The sequence below is a fragment of the Urocitellus parryii genome, chromosome 12 (genome assembly GCF_045843805.1).
Source record: "Urocitellus parryii isolate mUroPar1 chromosome 12, mUroPar1.hap1, whole genome shotgun sequence".
In the NCBI taxonomy this organism is placed as follows: domain Eukaryota; kingdom Metazoa; phylum Chordata; class Mammalia; order Rodentia; family Sciuridae; genus Urocitellus; species Urocitellus parryii.
The window spans coordinates 31,193,867-31,219,167 of record NC_135542.1 but is presented as its reverse complement, the minus strand read 5'-3'; the positions used below and the strand labels follow the sequence as shown (position 1 = coordinate 31,219,167).

The following is a 25,301-nucleotide window of genomic DNA, read 5'->3' as shown; positions in this document are numbered from 1 at the left end:
TGAATTGTTATATAATCTTGCTACTAGAATTGGTCTGTCAGAGGTAGGTGAGTGGAAGAAATCCTATCTGGGCAGGTATCCACGCAGTTGCATAAGGAGTCTGACTGGTCTGAGATGAAGTTCATGGTGTAAAAAGACAAAGTTCATGGTGTGCAAGGATAGCAAGGCACCAGAAAACAGAAGTGTGCCCCACACTGTTTCTCAGCCCAGTCCCAGGCAGCTGCAGATCATCCCACTGTGGGTCAGGAAAACCAGCCCTATGTCAGAAGAAAATCCCAGAAAAGCTGCTGGGGTTTAGAAAAGTAAGTGTCTTCTACCTCTTTTGCCCAAGCTGGGGAAAGAGACATAAAAGGACAATGGCAATGGTGTTAGAACCATCAGATTATGACTTGGGGACAGGGATGATCTCCTGTTTAAGATTTACAGGACACTCCGTTTGCTCAAGGGACACTCAGCACAGAGGCAGAGCAATTGTTCCTAAGATAGTATCCCATCAGCCTAAATGTACAGGAAGATGGAGGGGTTAAATAACTGCAGAAAGGAAAAGCAGTTGTGGATGAAAGCAGATGGCTACAGAAGAGAGAGATCTGCAACCTCATGGGCTCTGGACAAAAGAAGAACCAGCTAAGTTCTAACAAAAAGGCCAAAGGCCAGGGCTCCCCAGACTGCACCTCAGCCATACCACAAGCACAGGGCCCAGGACCATGTGGCAATAAATCAAAACCAGCCTGCTGGCCTCAGAGCCAAGGTCCAACCTCCCGGGCACTGTCACCTGAGGCCAGAGCAGCTGAGGAGAGGCAAGGCCTCCAGTGCAAGCTCCCCACCTTGTGTCCTGAATCCCTGAGCTATTTACCCCTGTATGCAGGCACCTGCTTCTTGAACCCTAAAACATCTCTGTATGGTGCTGAGGGCCATTGCCAAGTAGGAATGACGCATGGAAATTTCCTTGCCAGCTTACCCCATGTTGCTTAGAGGAAGGACTGGTGGAAATGGACTTGCCTTGGACATTCGCTGTGACATTGCATGTATGTTTGAGAAAGGTGACCCTGCTCAAGGACCAGGGTGGATCCAGGTTTAGGGTGTATCCTGCAGGTTTTAGGGAGTATCCCGCTCCTTGGGTTTAGGGCGTTCTGGGTTTAGGACAATCTGGGTTTAGGGCGGTTCCAGGTTTAAGGTTATTCTGGCTAGGAATAGGGCATATCCTGCTGCCTGAGTTCCCATTGAGTTCTCGTGGGATTCAGAAAGTATTTGGGATTAAAAGCCTGGTGGAGTACGTGAATTGGGCTGGCAGAACCTGAATTTCCCCAGAACGTGTTTGTAGAGGGCCAGTGTGAGTTCGGGAATAAAGAATTGCTGTTTGAATCTACAAGGCTGTGAGTGGCTCATGATCTTGTGCCCAGCCAGACTGTGGCAGTATGGGGCTAGGGCTGTAGCTCAGTGGGAAAGTGCTTGCCTCACATGTATGAGGCACTGGGTTTGATCCTCAGCACCACATAAAAATATAAAGACATTGTGTGTCCATCAACAACTAAAATTATTTTTTAAAAAAATCTCTGTATGGACTAGCTGTGGTTTTGAACACTTGTAATCCCAGTGACTTGGGAGGATGGTGGAGAAGGATTGCACATTTGAGGCCAGCCTCAGTAATTTAGCAAGGTCCTGAGGAACTTAGCAAGGCTCTGAACAACTCATGAGACCCTGTCTGAGAATAAAACAATAAAAAGGGCTGGGAATGTGGCTCAGTGGTTAAAGGACCTGGGTTCAATCCCTGGTTAAATAGATAAATAAATAAATAACAACAACAACAACAAAAATGTCTCTGTGCTTAATGTGACCTTCACTGGACAAAGTAGCCTGGACATTGAGAAAAAAATGTAGTGGGTGGAGGGGGCAAACTGACCTAAACCACCCACAGCTAACTGACATTGTCTTTAAGATAAGGTCTGCAAAGAACAGAAACTAAAGCCACCTCAGGTTGTGTTGGCAGCCTCCACAAAGAGGTCATCAAGGGAGCCAAAAGACAGAATGGGAAGGGCCTGCCTCTCTGGAAAACATGCCCACACTGAGAACAGGCCCAGCAGGAGCCCATGGGTGCAACTGACAGTGGGGACTCACCTGAAGTTGATGACAGTGTGATAATGATAACAGGGACCAGTCAGTCTCAACCAGACCCTGTGCTCCAACTCCTAGAATGCCACCAGGGAAATGAAGACAAAGGCAGAGATTTGTACATGCCAAGTTGTCCAACACAGCTCCTGGATGAGATCTGCTCACATTGTAATAAGTACTCAAATTGTAATGGGCCTGGCCATATTGGCAATGACCAAATGGGCTCCATTTTACCCTGAGACTTGATGTCATGTAAGAAATGCTTCTCCCATGGGAACACTCCACCTCTGTGCCCATCAATTGTTGCTTAGCATAACATGTTTGGCAACACAAAATGGCAATTCTTATACAATGTGAAATTGTTCTCTTTTTGGTTTCCATTGGGGGGAGGGGGCAATGTACCCTAACCACATAGAATGTTAATGTTTGTGTAGACATTAGTAACCATTTTTAATCAAAATGACCCACTTCCCCTTCTGCTTATGATTTTACATCTCATGACTTTTATTTATTATCTTGAATCATAGCAACAGCCACTTAAGATTAATATACTGACATACTTTATTTGTGGTATAAAAGGTTTGCTCTAACTTCTGGAAGAGTCAGAGAATGTAGGCTTGCAGTCTGCCTTCTGTCCCGCCAGCTGGTGAATCCGGACTGCCAGTTGGTGAATAAACATCTTAGGACCTGCTTCAGGACTGACCCAGTGATTTACTGCAATCTCACCATAAAAAGATAACCTTCTCATCCAAAAAAAAAAAAAAAAAAAAAAAGCCATAACTCCACTTGCAAGTGACACCAGAACATGTCCTGATCCAGTCTCCACTGCCATCCATCCAGGAAAGGAGACAGACTGCTGGGCTGAAGGTCAGCTAAAATGAGAGTAAGTCTGGGAGGGCCAAAGGGACACTGAGGAGGTGAACAATGTCATCACAAACACAATGCTGTTTAAGGAGGTCCCCTGCCCAGGAAGAAACAATACCCCCTTAAGAGAAGTGCTGATAGGGATCCAGCCTCTTGTGGACAAATTCTTAAAACAGGCATGGAATTGGCTTTGTCAAATATCTTGTAGTACTCCAGCCCTGCTTGATTAAAACAAACAACAACAACAATACCTCACACTAATGCACACTAATTTGTTCAAAGGGCCTAAGAGCTAAAACTAACATTGCTTGGGATATTCAGCCCACATGACCTAATTCATACACCCTGCTAATTGCAATGCCAGGTAACTATGGCTGGTTCAAAACACTACAGTGAAAAGATGAATTCTTTTGTATACCCCTCAAAAGGAATTCCTAATTACAGTTTGCTTTTGACTGAGAGAACTTCAATACAATTAACATATCCAGTATCACCAGAGTGTCTTAACTCAGGGATTTAAAATCTCTTCTATTTTGTTGAATGAGTGTCTAACAAAAGTGTTAGCTGTTAGGGTTAAGGCTGGATAAAGGACTCCTTTGGAAATGTGTGTGTTATGGGCCAGTATATACATGCCTTCACCAGACAAACTCCATTTTACCCTGAGACTCCATTTCATATAGGAAATGCTTCTCCCACGAGAAAACTCTGCCTCTGCGAACGTGATTTGGCTTAGCACACCCTGCTTAGAAACACACAGCCTTAGAAAATGTTTCTTTTAGGGCTGGGGTTGTGGCTCAGCAGTAGAGTGCTTGCCTCACACATGCGAGACCCTGGGTTCCATCCTCAGCACCACATAAAAATAAATAAGTGAAATAAAGGTATTGTGTCCAACTACAATTAAAAAATAAATATTTTTTTAAAAAGAAAATGTTTCTTTTCTTCTTTTACAATGTAAAATTGCTCTCCTTTTTGGGGGGCAATGTACCTGACTGTACCGGGTCATTCTGACCTACTCCCTATGGTTTTGACTTACTGGTGGCTTACAATTTCTTGCTATAAGAGTGCACACTACCTCTGCAAGATGTCAAAGGTTGCAGAGGTGACTTGCCTTCTGCAATTCTGACCCACCAACAAATAAAGTCCCATGTCCTACTTCAAGACTGACCAAGTGATTTATTTCTAACATGCCACAAAATATGGATGACCTGCTTAGAGCCAACCACAACCAAGAACACCTCCTCTGAAACATTACTGCTGCACTAAACAACCTCACCTCATGTGGAAATGAGGTGTCCACTACTGAGGCTCAGTTTTGTAAAAAAGTCACCTATCTGAAATATTAAATTAGCAAATGAACCTGAGTTTGATGTCAGGTTGAAAGCACGCTATATTATGAAGTCAGGAACAAGAGACAGGTTTAATTCCTGAGAATGTCATGGTTCTGCCATATTTGGGTCCCTAATTTTAGATAAATAGCTAAATGTCTGTATGAAGAACAAAAAGGAACAGAAATTAAACATGATTATACACCAGGAAGACAAGGCTGCCTTTGGGAGGTTAAAACAAAGCCTCATGACAGCCCCCTGCCCTGGGCCTGCCTGACCCAAAAAGGTGTTAAGACTCTATATGAATGAGAAGCAAGGTACAGCCTAGGAGTTGTCACATAGAGAGTGAAGACATTGTGACCAGTAGCATGAAGGCTATTTAAAACCTAAATATAGAACTACTATATGATACAGTGATAATAATACTGGGTACACAGCCAAAGGAACTGGAATCCCTCTGTTAATAAAAGACTTCATACTCACCTTCACTTGGCAGTATACACAGTAGCGAAGGTAAGGAAAAAAGTGTCTTTTGGATAAAGGGTGCACCAGGAGATTCCTCCCACCTGCAGGACACTCAGCTACTCCTGAGAGACTACACCCCTAAATTCAGACAGCTTTCTAATAGGTTAAGACCCAGGTACTGATGTTCATGAGACACTCCAAGAGAACTTAGGCCAGCTGTGGGATCCTCACATCAAGCAGTTCTGAAACATGGGATCAGGAAAATTATCAGGGGATAATGAGAACCCAGTGTCATAAAGTCTACATAGGAGGAAAGTCATTTTGACAAGGTTAGGACGGACACACACAAGTTTACACCATGTGAGATTGTCTTCAGGGATTAAACCCAGGGATTAAACCCAGGGGCACTCAACCCCTGAGCCACATCCCCAACTTTTTTTTGTATTTTATTTAGACACAGGGTCTCACTGAGTTGCTTAGGGCCTTGCTAAGTTGCTGAGGTTGATGGATCTCAGGATGCTCCTGCCTCAGCCTCCTAAGCCACTGGGATTACAAACTGCTGTAACAGACTCAGGGCCACTGAGCTCGGCGCCACATGAGTTTCAAATAGATTTACACGAATGTTGTATTTCACATGGGAACATGTTCGTTAAGAGAAATGTGTAGGATTTATGAGAAACTAAAATATACAGTAGTCCATAAAAGGCTTAATTATAAGGCTGGGGCTGGGGCTCAGTGGTAATGCAACTACCTGACATGTGTGAGGCACTGGGTTCGATTGCCAGTACCACATATAAATAAAATAAAGGTCTATCAACAACTGAAAAAAAAAATTTAAAGAAAGGCTCAATTACACACCCCAATGTGCAGATGGCAAAAGTCATCATTACAAGAATAACCATCTCCCCCAAATTAATCTATAATATTATCTCATCAAAACTGCTATGTTCATATATAAATATATCACAATGAATTTCACCTCTTTGTTTATCTATAAAGCAGTAGTTTAAAACTATAAATAAATAGAAGGAAGACCAGGAGAGGAGGGGGAATGGGAAGCTAGGAGGAAAGGGAAAGGGAAAATACCACTGAAATGAAGCAAATTATACTCATGCTTGTATGATTATGTCTAATGAATCCCAACACAATATATGTCTATAATGTACTAATAAAAAATTCAGAATTATTTATTTTTTATATTTATTGTTTAGTTTTAGGACACAATAATCTTTATTTTATTCTTACGTGGTGCTGAGAATCAAACCCAGTGCCTCACACGTGCTAGGTGAGCACACTACCACTTGTTCCACAACCCCAGCCCCAGAATTCTTTATTTTTAATGGAATAAGGAACCAAGAATTAGTCTATAAAATTTATCCACAAGGTTTAATATATGTTAACTTAGCCAAGATACCTTTTAATTATAAGAGCAAAAGAAGTAGCTTTCATTATTAGGTAGTGTATATTATGAAACTATAATATTTCCATAATGATCAAAGAATCAGAGTATAAACAAAATATACAGATGAATATATATATGATTAAACGCAGGGGCGATTAACCACTGAGCCACATCTCCAGCCTTTTTTTTTTTTTTTTGTATTCTATTTAAAGATAGGATCTCACTGAGTTGCTTAGGGCCTCGTTAAGTTTCTGAGGCTGGCTTTGAACTCCCAATCCTCCAGTCTCAGCCTCCAGGGCCGCTGGGATTGTAGGTATGCACCACCCCACCTCACCTGGCTGAAATTTGTATTCTTAAGTTCAATAGAAATATCTGTATAAATCCGACCATACGTAGGCCATTCTCAGCAACTTAGCTACACCCTGTCTCAAAATAAAAATAAAAAGTACTCACGTAGCTCCAAAACAACCACTAGCAAAATTAAGCTTCTCTTCTTGTCAGCAGGATTGTTACAAAGAATGTCAGTAGTATTTTTCCTCCAGAGCGCTCACTGTGGGTTGAGCTTGCTCTTTCTTGTAAAAGCCAAGTTTGCAGACAGGTGTCACAGACTGTCTCAGGGAGCTTGCTGAACAGAAGCTTCGCTTTTGTTTCCCTTGGTAACAACCTGTGTCACCTACAAATATGGGATAAGGAGTAGCTGCCCTGTAACCACGCACTGACTATAAATCTCAGAGAAGTTCCCTACCAGGGTCCCCGCATTGCTCCCTCTGCACCGCTGCGACTTAAGTAAACCTGCTGCCCGCGAATTCCTCAGGTGCCGCCCCCTCCGCCCTACATCAGAATCAGGGATGGAGCTCCTGGTAAAGCACCCTGCGGAAGGAAGGTTGGGAAGGAGGGAGAAAAAGCAAGAAAGCCAGCTAGCTCCGGAGGACGGCGGCAGCGAGGCCCAGAGCCACTGCTCCTCTCCTGCAGGAAAATCCCACTTGGAGAGACTTCTCAGACCACCGTCCAACTGTCAATCACCACCCACCTGGGAAGACGGGGCTGCTGACTCTCTAGGGCTAGCTGAGGGGTGCAGCAGGTTGGGCAGGAGCTCCGCTGCCCGCACGCTCCCCACCTGCTGGCCAGGGGAACTGAGGGGACGCTGCCAGGAGGAGGGCTCAGGCCGCGGACCCCGGAGCCTCCAGCAGCTCCTGGTGTCACCGCAGCCAGTCCCGCGGTTCCAACGACCTCCCTCCCCGGGCTCAAGAGGCCCCGCCCCACTCACCATTTCCTGGCGCTTGGGAGCCAGGCGGCCACCAGGGATCTTCAGCACCTGCAGGGCAAAGCCAGTGAGATGAGCCAGATCGCGAAAAGGGCGGCTCAGAAGGAAAGGGCCCTGCCAGATCGCGGAAGCCGCCCTGTCCTCGCTGGCTGTGCCGAGATTGGACGGTTCTCCCCGAGTGCTCTCCGCTGCACAAGGCTGCAGACCCGCCCCGCAGGCTGAGCCCAGAGAGCCCTAGGAATCAGTGAGGCCAGAATGACAGGTTCCTGGTGACAGCTTTTACTTTTCCTGGAGATCTGCGAATTGGACAAGAGGGCCTCAGGCTACAGCTAATCAAAGGCAAAGTTTCCTCTTAAAAGAGTGATCTAGCACTGCCAGAGGACATGTGCGATGAACCTCGCATACAAGGTGACTTCACCTTATGAATTATATGTCTGCATAATATTCACGAGTGGAAATAATATCATGACAATTACTGTGCAAGTTCATTTAACTTTCCTGCTCTCCCTTCGTGTGAGTCTGCAGCTTGGCCTGGGAAGCAATCCCCTAAGGCAGCAATGGCCAATGAAAATCCTATGTGAAGCACAAGGGTCACTTAAAATTTCCTAATATTCACATTAAAAAATTAAAACAGGTGAAATTGATTGTAATGACATAAACCAATATATCCTGAATATTATCCAGATTATTATCAAAGTGCTAATGTAACCCCAAAAGCTTCATCTTTCTTGTAAATGCCAGGTTTGCAGAGGAATGTTGTAACAGACCCTGTCTCAAGAGAGCTTGCTATACAAACAAATAATGTTTTCCTTGGAAAAACCTGTGAAACCTGTCTGTCTCGAAAATATGGGACAAAGACTTACTGCTATGTAACCACCCACTGTCATGTAAACACCCACTGAATCTCAAAGGATTTGTCAACCCTGGATCAGAGATTTTCCAGCCTTAGTTGCTCTGGACCACTAAAGCTAATCAACAACCTGCATCTTGCAAATTCCTTGGGACTCAGGCCTCATCTGTCCTATTATCAGTGTGACCTATATGAAATCACCAATGAAGCATATGTAGTTTGGGAAGTATATCCCCAAACTCCCTGCTGTTCCATTGACCCAAAGGGCTAACACAAAGAAAAAATGTAAGGTAATATGTTTTATTTTGTGTTTAGTTTTTTGTTTTATTTTGTTTTTTGGTATCAAGGATTGAACCCAGGGTTGCTTAACTACTGAGCCACATCCCCAGCCCATTTTCGTATTTTATTTAGAGACAGGATCTCACTAATTTGCTTAGGGCCTCATTAAATTGCTGGGGCTGGCTGTAAACTTGAGATCTTCTTGCCTTAGCCTCTTGAGCTGCTGGGATTACAGGCATGTACCACCATTCCCAGCTGTGGTTTGTTTGTTTGTTTTTTGCTTTGTTTTTAAGAGAGAGAGAGAGAATTTTAATATTTATTTTTTAGTTTTCGGTGGACACAACATCTTTGTTTGTAAGTGATGCTGAGGATCGAACCCGGACGCAAGCATGCCCGGCGAGCGCGCTACCGCTTGAGCCACATCCCCAGCCCTGTGATTAGCTTTTGAACATGACTTATATATACTCCAGTGGCTCATCTAAACAAGACCTTTGTTTTCTTCTTTGTAATGACATGTGCTCCTGTTCCTGTAAGCCTAAAAAGGGACAGATGTAATCTGGATACTTCATCAGGTCTCAGTGTCAGCCTGTGCCATGTACTCTCTATCCTTTGATCCCCGATGTATAATTACTATGATAAATTTTAGAGTCAAATAAAAAGTAGCCAAAGTGAAATGATATATGATCATGTGGGAGTTTAGATGCTCTGTTAGTATGGCTCTTTTTCTTTTCCCCCCATTATTGGGTACTTGTTTCTGGTTATAGTTCCCTGCTGGTTGTCCAAGGGTAAATAGGTATTTAATAACGGGCAAAAATAGTTTTCTAAATTTTTCTATGTGAGTCGAGACCCTCAGAGGGGTCTTCCTGAGGAACTCCTTGGCTTCCTCAGTATTTTAGTTGTTTTCTACCAACATACCAGGAGCCAGGATGGGCCAGTGTCCAGCTGTCCACATGGCCTCCTGGGCAACCATTAGGAATATTTCTTCCAATGGCCCTTCTTTTTACAAAATACGCACTGGTGGCTCCTAATTTCTGGGGCATTTAAAATCCCTATGTTGGAAAGCTGTGTTGCTCTCCAAAATTGAAGAGCCCTTAGGACTACTCTTATTCTATAAGGTTAAAAAAATTATTATTATTTTGGTACCAGGGATTGAATCCAGGAATGCTTAAAGACTGAGCCACATTCCTAGGTCTTTTTGGTTTTTAATTTTGAGACAGGGTCTCACTAAGTTGCTTGGGGTCTCACTAAGTTGCTGAGGCTGGCTTTAAACTTGGGATGTTCCTGCATTAGCCTCTTCAGTTGCTGGGATTAAAGGTATGTGCCGCTGTTCCCAGCCCCTGTAGGGTAAAATTTGAAAGTACCAATTCAAGATAGAGAAATTTGGGGTTTATTTTCCTGTTCTTATATCTTATCTATAACTGTCTTAAGATCACCATAATACATAATTAGTATTCTGATTTGGGGGAATACTATTCTCCAAATGAGTTGATGTTTCTAAAAAGATTAATGGACACTTTTTAGTATGCATGATAGTAGAAGCAAATGTGACTCCATTTTGTTTTATGACTTCATCCTGTAAAACAACCATGCCAAGTAGAAGGGTCATGACCAGGGCAAAATGTTCTTTTTCCTTTTACTATAGAAACCTTTAAGAAAAGGGAATTACCTAATGGGGCATTGTTCTGTAACTAGGGTAACGGAGCTGTTTCTGTAACTGGAGTGACTGGGCTAACTGAGATTTGTTAGGTTTCCAGCCGCTTGACTGTACTCTCCCGCCTCTGTAACCTGGCTTGCTTGCCTTGGCTAGACCCCCAAACATCCCTTTTGCGGTTTTCAGGCTTATAAGGAGGGCCCTTGCAATTGTTGGGGCTGATCAGGGGAATAGCTTTAAGTTCTGGTCAGCGGCCACCGGTGTGCTTCAATAAAGGCTTGATTTGACTATATGTGAGTGGTCTGGAAGTCAGTTTATGAAACCCCGGGATGAAGCTTTAACTATAACATATGTTTTTACTATCTGTTGCACAGAACTTTTAGTAAAGAAGAACACTGTAATACCAGTGACATACTACCACGAGTAAATACCTAACAATACTAATACATTAACAAATTTTACTTTTATTTTGTGACAAAATTCATAATAATGTGAATAAAGTATTTCAAAATCCACTGTAAACAGTTGAAATTATAGATTGACAACTCTCAGGAACAAGTCATCTTCTGATAAATGAATCTAAGTTACAATTGTTTCCTCCAGTTTTCAAAAGTGAAAATATTGAGAAATCTTTGATTTACAATAAATTTACCTCCTTCCAGAGACAAGAGTTCTACACTATTTTATGATACTTGTGAGAATTTCTTTATTTCTACCCCAGCAGGTAAGGATGCTTAACAAATTTTAAGCAAAAGTTAAAGGCAATTCCTCATTTCCCTCTCACATACATCAAGAATCAAGGTACAGATAAGAGCTTTGCTATATTTTTTTATATTCCTTAAGGTGTTTTCTTCACTGTTGATATTTTGCTATTTTTAAGGCATATATTTCAGGCAAATGTCTTTCCACATCCCCTATAGGTATCAGGTTTCTGATGTTAAGGAAAATTTGAAATTTGAGTAAAGACTTGGGCACAGTATTTACATTGTTAGGGTTTCTATACACTATGAATTCTCCAGTGATAAGCCTGAGCAATTGCTAAAAGGTGTGCAACAGTTTTTACATTTGCATTACCTCTCCCTGTTATGATTAGTCTGGTGAAGAATAAGCCATACTCTTTGATTAAAACCTTTCCCACATTCTTAACATTGAATCTCTGCATTATGAATTCTCTGGTGCTGGGTAAGGCTTGATTTATACCTAAAAGCTTTCCCACATTTATTACATTTGTAGGGCTTCACTACAGTATGAATACTCTGGTGTCGAGTAACATCTGCTCTTCGAATAAATCCTTTCCCACATTCTTCACATTTGTAAGGCTTCTCTCCAGTGTGAATTTTCTGGTGTTGAGTAAGGTGTGAACTTTGAATAAAACCCTTCCCACATTCTTTACATTTATAGGGCTTCTCTCCAGTATGGATTTTCTGGTGTCGAGAAAGCAATGAATTACACCTAAAAGCTTTGCCACATTCCTTACATTTGTAGGGCTTCTCTATAGTATGAATACGCTGGTGTAGAGTGAGGTTGGCTCTTTGAATAAATCCTTTCCCACATTCTTCACATTTATAGGGCTTCTCTACCATATGAGTACTCTGGTGTAGAGTCAGGCTTGGTCTTTGAGTAAATCCTTTCCCACATTCTTCACATTTGTAGGGTTTCTCTCCGGTATGAATTCTCTGATGTTGAGTAAGGTGTGCTCTTTGAGTATATCCTCTCCCACATTCTTTACATTTGTAGGGCTTCTCTCCAGTATGAATTATCTGGTGTCGTGTAAGCAATGAATTACACCTAAAAGCTTTGCTACATTCCTTACATTTGTAGGGCTTCTCTCCAGTATGAATACTGTGGTGTAGAGTAAGATGTACTCTTTGAGTAAATTCTTTCCCACATTTATGACATTTGTAGGGCTTCTCTACAGTATGAATACTCTGGTGTCGAATAAGGCTTGGTCTTTGAGTAAATCCTTTCCCACATTCTTCACATTTGTAGGGCTTCTCTCCACTATGAATTCTTTGGTGTTGAGTAAGGCCTGCTCTTTGAGTATATCCTTTCCCACATTCTTTACATTTGTAGGGCTTCTCTCCAGTATGAATACTGTAGTGTAGAGTAAAATATGCTCTTTGAGTAAATCCTTTCCCACATTCTTCACATTTGTAGGGTTTCTCTCCAGTATGAGTACTCTGGTGTTGAGTAACATGTGATCTTTTATTAAAAGCTTTGCCACAAATTTCACATTTATAGGGCTTCTCTCCACTATGAATTCTCTGGTGTTGAGTAAGTTGTCTTCTTTTAGTAAAACCTTTGCCACATTCTTCACATATGTGGGGCTTTTCTCCCATATGAATCCTTTGTTGTTGAGTAAGAGTTGAAAAATTCTTAAATTTTTTTTCACATTCTTGACATTTGTAGGGTTTCTCACTGCTATGCCATCTCAGGTGTTTAGAAATGGTTGAGCAATTATTAAAGGATTTGCCACATTCTTCACATTTGTAGTGTTGATCACTATGGTACCTGTGATGTTTAGAAAGTGGTGTGGAACTCCCTGCTTGAATACATCCCTTAAATTTGGGGGGCTCCTTTCCAGGATGAGCTCCACTGTATTGAGGAAGGCTTGCAGTTGAGTGAGAAGCTCTCTCACATTCCTCACATTTGCAAGGTGCCTCTTGGCTCTGAGTACTCCCATGGTGCTTTGAGCACTGAAGAAGGATTTTCCCACATTTGTCATCTCTGTAAAGGTTCTGTGCACAATGGCCACACTGATGTTCTCCTTTATTGCAACCAAAGCTAGAGTTCTTCTGTGTTTTGCTACATTCATACTTTTTTTCTCCAACATAAGGACACTGGTAATTGCTTAGTGTAGAGACCTGGCTGAAAGTGTTGCTTGTTTCATTACATGTGTTGCACACTTTGCTGAAATCTAAATCTGAATTTTGGTTAAGAAGTATGGAGTATATAGGGGCCTTTCCACCATCATTAAAAGTGTATGTTTGGGCCCAAGAAGGAATTCTTTGTTCACTGCAGAATAATGGACAGTTTGTAAAGAAATTTTCAAAATCAACACTTTGAGAAACTTGTCCTTCAGTTATAAATTGAATACTCTTCTGAGCTATTAAATGTTCTTGAGGACTATTGATGGTATTAAGGACAGTCACTATTAATTGGTCTTGTCCTTCATAATATGATTTCTGACCTTCACTGTTATCTACACTGTTCTGTATTTTCTTTTGTTGTAAATAGTCAAGGTCACAATTTCCATATCTTCTCTTTATCGCTTTTTTAAATAAATGTTCCCTGATGGGTTCTGGTAAAATTTCCTGGGTATGATGAGAAGTCATGCCTAAAAAAAAATGAAAATAATAATTATTTTACATATTAGACTGAGAATATACTTTAAAAATATAACATGAAATTATAGCTGTCAGGACATCAATGTGGTGGCAGAATAGCACACCAAAGACCATAATTACTCCATAAATATATGAGCTGAATAACAATGGATAGACAAATTTACTTTGTGAGAATTATCCAAATCATCTGAGAATTCACAGTGTCCAAGAGGAGTATATAGTTAAAGAGTAATATAACAGAGGAAAGGAAAGTGTGTTATTTTTATCCACTCCTGGCCTTCCTCCTCTAGAATGCACCATTGTACAATTAGGGAAAAGCTACCAACTCCCTTCTTCTCTCTCAATAGGAAAAGGAAAATGTAAAATGTGAACATTTCTGGTTTTCTTGGGGATTGTCTGAAAACCACTGTTGGTCTACCATGAGAAAGACCTGTCTATAACAGATTTTGAATGACCATAACACAGATATTCTACAGGGACAAAGAACCTATGTTGTCTAAAGAGAAAAATGGGCTAATCTTTTTAATGATAAACACACACACACACAACACACCCTGTGTCAGTATTATCTGGATGAAGTCAACACATGGAGACCAAGACAAATGACTTGCTTTTTAAGTTTTATAATTTTGGTTATTCATGGATTCATTTCATTGACAAATAAAATGGCATGTATTTACCAAGTATTTCATGGTATTTGAAAATATAAATACATGGTGAAATGACTAAATCTAGCTAAAAAACATTTTGTTATTTTATATAATCATCATTTTACTACTTAGAAAACATTGCATTCATTCTCTTAGCATTCATCAAGAATTCAGTACATTAGCCAGTGTGGTGGTACAAGCGTGAATCCTCACAACTCAGGAGACTGAGGCAGGAGGATCCAAGTTCAAATACAGCCTCAGCAAATTACTGAGGCTGTAAGTAACTTAGTGAGACCCTGTAACAAAATAAAAAATAATAAAAGGGCTTGGGATGTGGCTCAATATTTAAGTGTTTCTGGGATCAATATTTCTTATGTCCTTTAAAATAATGTATTTCAGTCTTTGACCAACACTCCTAATACACAGGAGCTAGTAACCATTTTACTCTCTGCACTTGTGAGTTCCACATGTGAGTCAGAAGAGGCTGCAAATTACTTTCTGTGACTTCCTTATTTCACGTAATGCAAAGCCCTGCATATTTATCCCATGTCACTTCACTTGACAAGATATCTCTTTTCTATTATTAATTCATTGTGTATAAATATCATATTTTTTACCCATCCAACCCCAGATGGGCACATAGGTGGAGTCCATGTCTTGAGTACTGTGATCAGTGTTTCACTGAAGCAGTAGTGGAGCTCTCTCTGCAACATGCTGACTTAATCTCTTCTGGTTACCTGTTTAGAACTTGCTTTTCTGGATCACAGGGGCATTCTACTCCTAACTTTTTATATGTGGTGCTTAAGATTAAGCCCAAGAGTGTTGAAGCACTGACTTACAACACAAACCCCTTTAAAATTGTTTATTTTGAGACATGGTGTGACACGCCTCTTGCAAGTCCTCCCAATTACCTGGAATTTCAAGCATGTGGCACAGTGCTTCCTGTTTTTCAGTTCTTTACTAACATCCATATTGTTTTCCAAAATGACTATTAATCTACTCTAGGCTGGCTTTTATATGGACAGATCAAAAATAATATGGTATGCAAAGAAAAATGAACACTTGATTAATCAGGGGTAAAATGAAACACAGGAATTGAACATTGGGAATGTAGGAATTATGAATTACACAAGGAACCTAAATAATCTTTAGTTCACTAGACTTATATTACTTATACTACAGCATACTACACAATTCACAATAGCTAAACTGTGGAACCAACCTAGATGCCCTTCATTAGATGAATGGATAAAGAAAATGTGCTAAATATACACAATAGTATATTACTCAGCAATAAAAGAGATCCCAAGTTCAAATACAGTATATTCTTCAACTCCATCCATTTACCTGCAAATGCCATGATTTGGCATGCAGTATATAAGTCTAGTGAACTAAACCAGAACACAGAAAACTGAATAAAATCCAGACAAAAATTATTACTACAAACAAGCAAAACTAGTGTACTTGAAGACTTTCTTAAGAAATAGTGTCTGAGAGAGTGGTGGGGGAGGGTTTGTACACAACTGTAATCCTAGCAACTTGGGAGGCTGAGGCAGAAAGATCACAAGTTTGAGGCCAGCCTCAGCAACTTAGTGAGACTGTCAGAAATTAAAAATGAAAAAGGCAAAGGGCAGTGAAAAAGCAACTGAGTTCAATCTCCAGAATCAATTTTAACAGCCTGAGAAATGATAAATATGAGCAAAAAAAATAAATCAAAATCAAAGAAGTTCAATTATTCCTAAGTAGAAAAAAAAAACAAAAAGACTCAAAGTGCATTGCACTTAATTTTTCAACATTCACAAACAGAGAATCTTGAGAGAACCAAAAGAAAACTGTGTAACTAAAAAGGGTACTTGAATATAATTTCAATATAGTCAATAGTCAATTTCTTTTTTAAAAATTTTTTATTCTAATTTGTTATATATGAAAACAGAATGCATTATAGTTCATATTATACATAAATGTTGAGAGCCACAGCCGAGTTGGGATGGCGCCTAGCATTTTGCCAGTACTTTTGAGTTCTCACGGAGTTCCCTTTGAGTTCCGGTTGAGCTCTCTCGGGGATTCCTGGAGAGTTCCCTTGGTTGGTGAAGTTCCAGTGGAGGGAGTTCCGGTTTGTGTGTGGTGTGTCTTGGAGAAGGCCGAGTGGGTGGCTTTCCAGAGAGTTCAGAAATAAAGTTTGTTCCTGCTTGAGTGGCTCGTGATTCGTGCCCAGCCAGACTACGGCACATAAAGCACAATTTTTCATATTTCTGGTTATATACAAAGTATATTCACACCATCCATGTCTTTGTACATGTACTTAGAGTAAAGATGTCCATCTCATTCCAACATCTTTCCTACACCCTTGTCCCCTCCCTTCCTCTCCCTCCTCTTTGTCCCATGGTTTTTCTAATCTTCCCATGTCCCCCCTCCCAACCTTACTATGAATCAGTGTCTTATATCAGAGAAAACATTTGGCATTTGTTTTTTTGGGATTGGCTAATTTCACACAGTAGTATATTCTTCAACTCCATCCATTTACCTGCAAATGCCATGATTTTATTCTCTTTTATTGCTGATTAATATACTATTGTGTATATTTACCACATTTTCTTTATCCATTCATCTACTGAAGGGCATCTAGGTTGCTTCCACAGTTTAGCTATTGTGAATTGTGTAGTATGCTGTTTTTAAGTCCTTTGGACCTAGACCAAGGAATGGGATAGCTGGGTCAAAAGGTGGTTCCATTCCCAGTTTTCCAAGGAATCTCCACACTGCTTTCCGTATTGGCTGCACCATTTTGCAGTCCCACCAGCAGTGTATGAGTGTGCCTTTTCCCCCACATCCTCACCAGCACTTACTGTTGTTTGTATTCTTAATAGCTGCCATTCTGACTGGAGTGAGATGAAATGGAAACCTTGCAATACAGAAAGGAACTGAGGAATAGCATTAAAAGGGAAAACAACAAAATTACCAACTGATAATACTATAATCAGAAATACTATATTTTCATGTTGGGCTGGGGTTGTGGCTCAGTGGTAGAGTGCTCACCTAGCACATATGAGGCCCTGGGTTTGGTCTTGAGCACCACATAAAAATAAACAAAATAAAGGTATTGTATCCAACTATAACTACAAGATAAAATATTTTAAAAAAGAAATACTATATTTTCATGTGAGTAAAAATAAAGATTTAAATATGTGTAAATGCAGCCATTTATAACTACTTGACCTCTCCTTCAAAAAATACTAAAGTGAATCATCCCATTTGAAAAATAAAATAAATGTGCACAGCAACACAAGTCATATGAAATTTTAAAGCTTTCATGGTAGGTACTACAAAATTCATATTCCAATATAGAATTTAATTTTATGGGAATGATGGGTCATAAAACACTTACTTTTTCAATAGAGTTTGAAATATAAAAACATAAAAATCATCATAAATTCTAAATATGTATGGAACATAAAAATAACTGTGCCATCAATAACATAATTTTCAAAGGATACATAAATATACTGAATTTTGTTATGAAATTGAAGTTAATTTGTTGCCAGTTAAAAACCTACTGTAAGCTTAAAATTATTTTTGTAAAATATCAAAGCAAATGACAAAATACTCATAGAATTAAGGGAAGTGAAAGAGGAATCATATAATGTCATGATAACAATTCATGAACCACAAGATAACCCAATTTAAAAAGAAGGGAAAAGAATTAAAAGAAGCAGAGGAAACTTATTTAAAAAATGACAACTGTATGCAGATTACCAGAGACTAAATCTAAAGATGCAATGTGAAGGCAAAGGTGTATATGAATAGTACACACAAAAGTGACCAGAAATAACATACTTTATGTGTAACATACTTTAAAACAAAAACTTTTGAGATACAATATATTTTATCTCAAATGTAATTTTACTGGCAATAGAAACAAAAATAAAATAAAATAACAGAAGCAAATATAATTGTATTGACAATGGAAACAAGAATCAGGCATAACTTAATTTCATCTTACACTGCCCTAATTTGTGAAATATTGGAGATGGCCATCGAACTATAAAATGTAGGTTTAAAAAAAATTGGAAACATTAACTGTTGTGAGGAAATCTATACTATAACTTGAAATCTAACCTATAAAATGAACTATAGCAAAGAAAAAAAGAAAAAAAATTTAACCAACAAAATTCTGAATAACCATGGATGGATTATTTTGCAAACCCTTTTATATAATTGTAGTTATCCCCTGTGACCATATAACCAAAATGAACAGCCACTGTGAATCACTGACATTCACTCTATGGCAGAAAAAATCCACAGAATATTCTTTATAAGTATTCATAATGAGTTTTGATATGGGAATTTTAATTAATAAATACTTAAGTGATATCAGATACACTGCTGTATGATACTAATATATTAAAATGGATTCACCTCGAGGTCTCCAGAACTGTGCATAGATTTCTGACAGACACATCAAATGATGAAAATGCCATCAGATCATGCTGACCTCACAAGCAAAGGGGAGTGCTTGGGCTGTTGATTTGACTCAACACAGACATCCATGGAGGAGAAGGAGGAGACTAAAAAGGAAACCACGTTCAACATAGGGCAGTATGTGTCCTTCTAGGACAGCACGAGAAATAAACCTAAGCTCCTGGAAGACCATTTCTATGGCATAATAACTTTTCCACCAACATTTGAATTTGGCTTCCTCCTTGCCTTGGACCTCTCAATTGTGTCCTCTGATTCATGAATTTCTGCCCAGCTGGGTACATAGCTCAGGGCTCTTTCCTTTGCACCAGGGGAGGGTGTCCAAATACAGCTTAGAGGCAATGTGTTCATTTCAAAATGAACTGACTATTTGTTGGAATTATCACTGAGAGTATTGATGCTTCTATTCTGGTACCATAAAGGGGAGAAACTGGATTTTGACATGTAGGTCACATCATTCCATATCACTGAAAGGAAGCTCTGCTTACCCAGGAAGACCAGGTTTCTATAGGTCTCTAGCATCACATCTCTGTATAAATTCCTCTGAGCAGGCTCCAGGCATTCCCATTCCTCTTGAGAGAAATCAATGGCCACATCCCTGAATGTCAACAGTTCCTGAAACAAGAATAGGTAAATTAATAGCACACTGACCAATTGACCATTCACAGAGCTTCTAAGTTGACTGAAGATGATATGAGAGTTAGTAGAACTGGTTCTCAAGTAGGTAAGTGACTTTAATTACTCAAGAAAATACTTTGTAACAGTGATATTCTCTAATTCTGAGGAAAGAGTCTTATAAGTCCACAAAAAGTTTATATACTCCAACTTTATAAAATAAAATGTAAAATTAAGGCATCAACACAAGAAAATACATTTTAATTGTGATTTTATATATCATAAGATCAATTATTTCTCAAAGGAGAATGTTCTGGTGAGTAAGAAGGGTAATTCTAAATTTTCAAATGCACAGCCATGAATCAGAGATTCACTAAAATATGACCTGGTTTTCTGAAAATGTAGCAGTAATTCCAATCTAGTAATTCCAATCTGAAATAAGAATAGGTCAATTAATAGCACACTGACCATTTGATCATTCACAGATCATTGCAAATATATACTTCTCACTAAGAGTTTTTCAGGTTTTAATGAAGAAAACCAAAAGAATGTGATAGTAGTACTGGTATTCATCTTTTATGACAATTTGTCAAACACCAAGTAAATGGTAGAGCTCGATTTTTACCCAAGTCTATTTGACCTGTAATTAAAAAAAAAAAAGCACGGGGAGCTTTAAAGTCAACATAAAGTGTTAGTGTTAGAATTTTCAGAGCAGGACAGTGATTATTAATGAGAGGACTAATTGAAAAATGTTAAATAGAAACAGGATCAGATTGATCAAATGATATTTATTTATGTTTCATGTATACATAAGTAGATATGTCATCTTTATACATTGAAAAAACAAATTTTCATGTGAATGTAAATATGACATATATTCCTGGTTCTAAAACATAAATCAATTTTGGATGAATGCTGTCTTAAAAAGGCATTGAGATAGACACCTTTAAGGATAGGGAATAAAATAAGAGCCATAGTTACTGAATCTTTTACACTCTTCATGTTGTCCCTGTTACTAAAAATTTATTTTGAAGAAGACATTATAATTTTCACACACTTGGAAAGATATAATTCTTATTTCTTTCATGGAAAATGCAAGATGTTATGAGATTATGATTGTGAGCTGCAGGTAGAATAAAATTAAAGCCTACGGGATTGTGATCTGCTTCAGGAGCTCTGTTAATAAAGCCAGTGTCTCTATTAAGCAAAAGACAGGCAGAGGCTGCTTTACCCAAAGCAGGCCATGAAGAAAAATTATTAAGAAAGAAGAGTTTTTGTATCAAATATGATGGTTTATGTAGATTATTTAGAAAATCCTACCAAAACACCTAAAGACAAAGACATATAACATTATAGGGGAAATGTGGCAGACAGCATTTATACCAAGCAAATAAGGTTAAAAGAGTTGAAGAACAAATAGAACAAGTTGGTAAAAAGTATCAATCAATATAAAAGGACACATCATCACTGCTGTGATGTCTGTGGCCAAATCAAAACTAAATGACATAGTAAGTATTTCAGCAGAATTTCCATGGCATTGTAGAGATTGAGTCTCTTCTAATCATTCTGTCCTTTTAGACTTATTTCGCTCTTTGGGGCAATGAATGTGCATTTTATTAACTTTTGTGTATTTATGGATAGTGGAGCATCCAGATGGAATGAAAACAAAGCAGGGTTCACTTCTTCTAATGACCCAGAAACATCCGCAATGGGAATCTAAGATACCAAGACAATCCGATGTCCATTTACCAAAAGGAAAACCTTTTGAATCCTGCAGGTCACGTATGCCTGGCCTGGCTTTGATGAAGTGAAAGAACAGAGGGCTCCTGATATAGGGGGGATATGTGCACCATATATGTTTTAAACAGAGTTCAAATTGACTGTTGTGATAAGAAAGTGAAGCAAAGTGGATTTAAACATGTTAAACACAATACTGGAACAGTGGAGAAGTAACAGTCTGCATGTTCCATAGTAGTTTGGGAGGAAAATTCAATGCTGCCCCTGACCTGGGAAACTCCTGGAAAACAACTACATCTTCCTCCTACTTCTCTAGGCTTCCTTCTTAGGAATGATAACCTACCATTCAAACCCATATCTGGAAAATAAGGGACTCATGAAAAAAAAATGGGTCCCAAGGACCTTCCTTTGTAAGCTTAAGATTATTAACTCAAACCTCTCTGCTTCCCAATTTTATTCATTTAGTTTTAGATGAGAAAGTATCACTACTTAATAGGTAAAAGTATTCACACTCAGTGGGATTTTGTTTTCTGATTGGGATTGAATCTAGGGACTGTTTTCAGGTTTACCACTAGCAACATCTGTAGTCCTTTTTTTACTTTTTGAGACATGGTGACCCTAAGCATTCAAGGCTGATGTAAACCATGGAATCCTCCTGCATTGGCCTCCTGAGTAGCTGGCATCCCAGGCATGCATCACCCACAATGCCTGGCCAAACTCAGTCCATAGGAGGCAAGAAAAGTATAAAGGACTTACATTCATACCTGAAATGGAAAAGCATCCACCTTTTTCAAAAAACAAATGTAATATTTGGTTACTAGCTCCATGATAACAAATTATTTACTAAAGACAAATCATGTGAATAATTCTAAGATCTGCCAAACCTTATCTCACATGTTTTAGTATTAAACTCCAATATCCATATGATAAGATCTACCACATATTGACTATCACATGGTTTCATAGATGAGGAGGTGATGACTTGGTATATGGGATTTACCCAGGCAGCTACCAATCAGTTTTTTTAAACTACATTCATTTTTATGCTGCCAAAATGGGAAATAGATTTTCCCTATTTATTATTTCTGGTAAAATTTCCAAAGCTAAGCCTGGGAATTCCATTTGAAATCACCTCCCAAACACAGAGCACAAGAAAATCCTATGAAAAACACTGTGAAGAAGAAGAAAGGCAAATAAAGCATTTTAATAAAGTAACATAACATAAGACTGACTTCCTTTCCTAAAGTACAACTGTATACTGTAGCTTTGGATATATTTTCTTATGTTTGAAGCTTTACTAGTAAAACACATTTTACAGTTAGGGAAAAGTTGAAGCTGAAGTAAGTAAAGAAATCTTTTCAAGGTGACAAGCCCAGGAAGAGCAGAGTGGACTGTAAAATAGACAGGTCAGACCCAAGGTTAAAGTCAAGGCATCCTGACACCTTGGACCTTTTCCCACCCCATTCTTACTGAAGTACAGTGTGGATTCTTGTACACTTGAAGGGTGTGGGTTTTCCTTGAACTTTGGGATACTCTCCTTGTATTCACAACTCAGAGAAAATGCAGAGAGGAGAAGGAATTCTGTATTTCCCCCTCAACACCATGATCCAATTTGTAGGCCAACAAAAATCTGCATGTAATGGAAGTTACAGGAAAAAATATTCATGTTCCAAGGGGTTATGATGTAAATAAAAATGGATAAAGGAGATGCCTCTAAGCCCCAGACCAGCCAGTTTTCCCCCAAGTCTCCACCCCAATCCTCAGCCTGTCCTCTAGGAAGAGATGATCAGGAGGCTGATGGTCTACAGACAATCTTAGTGAAATACCCCTGTGGGTACCAAGTGTCATCACCAGGAAGTTCTTAAATTCAGCACCAGGGAAAAAATAGGACACTGGATAAGGACATTCCAACTAGTAGGTTTTCTGTTGTAGTGAGCATTTCATTTCTGACATAAATAGCTAAAAGTCACAACTTAGAAGAGGAAACATTTATTTCAGCTCACAGTTTTAGGGCACTCGGGCCATGGTAGTCTCACTCCAAAACAGAAACATCAGGGAAGAAGAGCATGAAAAGCTCTTCAGCTCATGGAAGCCAGGAAGCAGAGAAGGAGGAAGGTGCTGGGAGAAGATGATCCTGTTCAGGGCTGCTCCAGTGACCCACATCCTCCAACTAGTTCCCTTCCAATCATCCATTCAGTTGTTACTGGACTAGTCCACAGAAGTCAGAGCCCTCAAGATCCAATCATAGTCTAAAAGCCCATCTCTCCACCTTGCCACAACTGGGGGCCATGTTTCAACATGTGAGATTTTGGAGACATCCCAGATGTAAACCAGAATACTTGTTAAAAATATGGTGATGACTGTGCCTAAGGAAGAAAAAAGAAGGCACAAAGATTTTTAAAAGCAGAGTCTGGAGATTATTCTCTGCCCTCAAATCATGTACAACATTAACCTCCTGAAAACAAACTTTTTCAAAACCATCATCCATTACTGAGGGGTATATGACAATTAAAATACTGTGTTGGCTTCAAATATTGCATGGGTAAAAACTGTTAATAATCCTGTGAACTGCAAAGAGAAAATTGATATTTTGGAATCTGTGGAGGAAACTCAAAAATAAAGGATTTGTTGTCAGCCCTGTGAGCAGCTATAGAGGGAAGAAGATCTAATTTTGAGATCCTGCCTCTCATATTGTGAAAGAATCAGAGAAAATAAATAACCCTGGGAAGAAAGGAAAATCTGATGTCTGCTCTCAACAAAGCACCTCCTACACAAAGACCACATCCACCAAGTCAGCTTCTCCCAGTGTGATGATGTCATATTACAACTCAGTTGATGCAGCAAGCCAACTCTGGCCTCAGCACAGGAGAACAGCAAAAGCCAACCCTGGCTACATCAGGAAGGAGGGAGCTAGGTGAAGCTCGTGCCTGCATGACCAAGGCTTCTGACACTTTCTCTCTTGGTCTATTTCACCACAGCAAATAAAGATCCCAAAAAGAATACAATAATTAACACATAAAAATTGGAGTTGTACAGCAATAATATTTTTTTAAAGAGTTAAAAGCAAGAAAACAAGTATTTTGGCTAGCTCATGTAAAGAGTCTGTTTGACCTAGATTTCAAAAAGAAAATCTTTTTGCCAAGGAATAAACTTGTACGGAGAACTCACAAGCTCTGGAGACAGATGGATGGGTGATATGTATCCCCTGAATGAATCAGTCTCTGGAGCTGAGGCTTGGAAACTAAGAATTTAACTCTGGGAGCTCAACACCTCCTTCTGTTCTCCAAGAAATTTATATAAGAAAATTAAGCAAATCCAAAAAAAAAAGATTGATCAATTCAACTCCATTAAAATGTAGAGAAGTCCATAAAAATGTAGCATGAAGTGAAAAGAGACCCTGCTTCATAAGAAGTTATTTATATGAAAGGAATATAGGTAAAAATGTATTGTCAGTAAAATATGTAAAACAGGAAGAAGTAATAAACATACAAATTAATTAAATGTAATAAAATGATGGAAATTGTGTTTAAATTAAAAACCATATAAGAAAAGTGCTCAATGTCGGATTATGAATAAAAGCAATGTAAAACGACATCAAAATAAGTAAGGGTAAGTGTTCATGAGGAACAAACACACAAGCATGCATGCCCAGATGATTGGCACATTTCACTGACATCTACCAGTAGATCTGAATTTATGCATAATACACAATCCACTGTTTTTTCTCAAGGATTAAAATATTTATGAATCATTAATATGTGGGGAAAAGTTTTTTTAAAAAAAAAAAAAACAACACTGTCAACATGATCAAAAAACAAATTTGAAACAATTCAAGATCCACAGGCAGTGCAACTAAGGAATCAATTAAGAAGAACTGAGCCCCAGACAGCAGCACCGCAGTGTGTGTTCAAGAGACACAGGCAAAGAAATGGTTGACAATGGGAAAAAAAAAAGAAATTCTGAACATAATACTAATGGAATAGCAGTGGGAAAAGTAAGTTATGCAAAACTCAAAAGTAGTACAATCAAGCAAGCAAAACAAAAAAAAATGATTTTGAGAAATACATGGTAAAATTATGAGCAGTGACTAAATGGTCACAGGACTGTCATTATCTCTGTGTGCAGAAGGAAGAGGAGGTCCATGAGACACACCAGAAATGCCAAAGCCCATGTGTTTATCTAATGAGGACCCCAGGGGTGTTTAGGTTCTCATTATTGAAACACAGCATTGCTTTATGGAAAGAATTACCTTGGCTTCTTTAGAGCATTT

At 39.1% G+C, this 25,301-nt stretch overlaps 1 protein-coding gene across 1 annotated transcript in view; it reads right to left on the bottom strand.

The window, feature by feature from the left end:
* Positions 1-10,732: 10,732 nt before the first annotated feature.
* The window catches only part of LOC113197221 (uncharacterized), a 38,283-nt gene continuing 23,714 nt past the window's right edge, over positions 10,733-25,301 (bottom strand). The window contains exons 2-3 of the mRNA XM_026409460.1: positions 19,168-19,294; positions 10,733-13,546 (exon numbers count right to left, since the gene is read on the bottom strand). Of these exons, the coding sequence (XP_026265245.1) occupies positions 11,352-13,546; positions 19,168-19,294 (2,322 nt within the window). The 3' untranslated portion in view covers positions 10,733-11,351. The remainder of the gene's footprint in view (positions 13,547-19,167; positions 19,295-25,301) is intronic.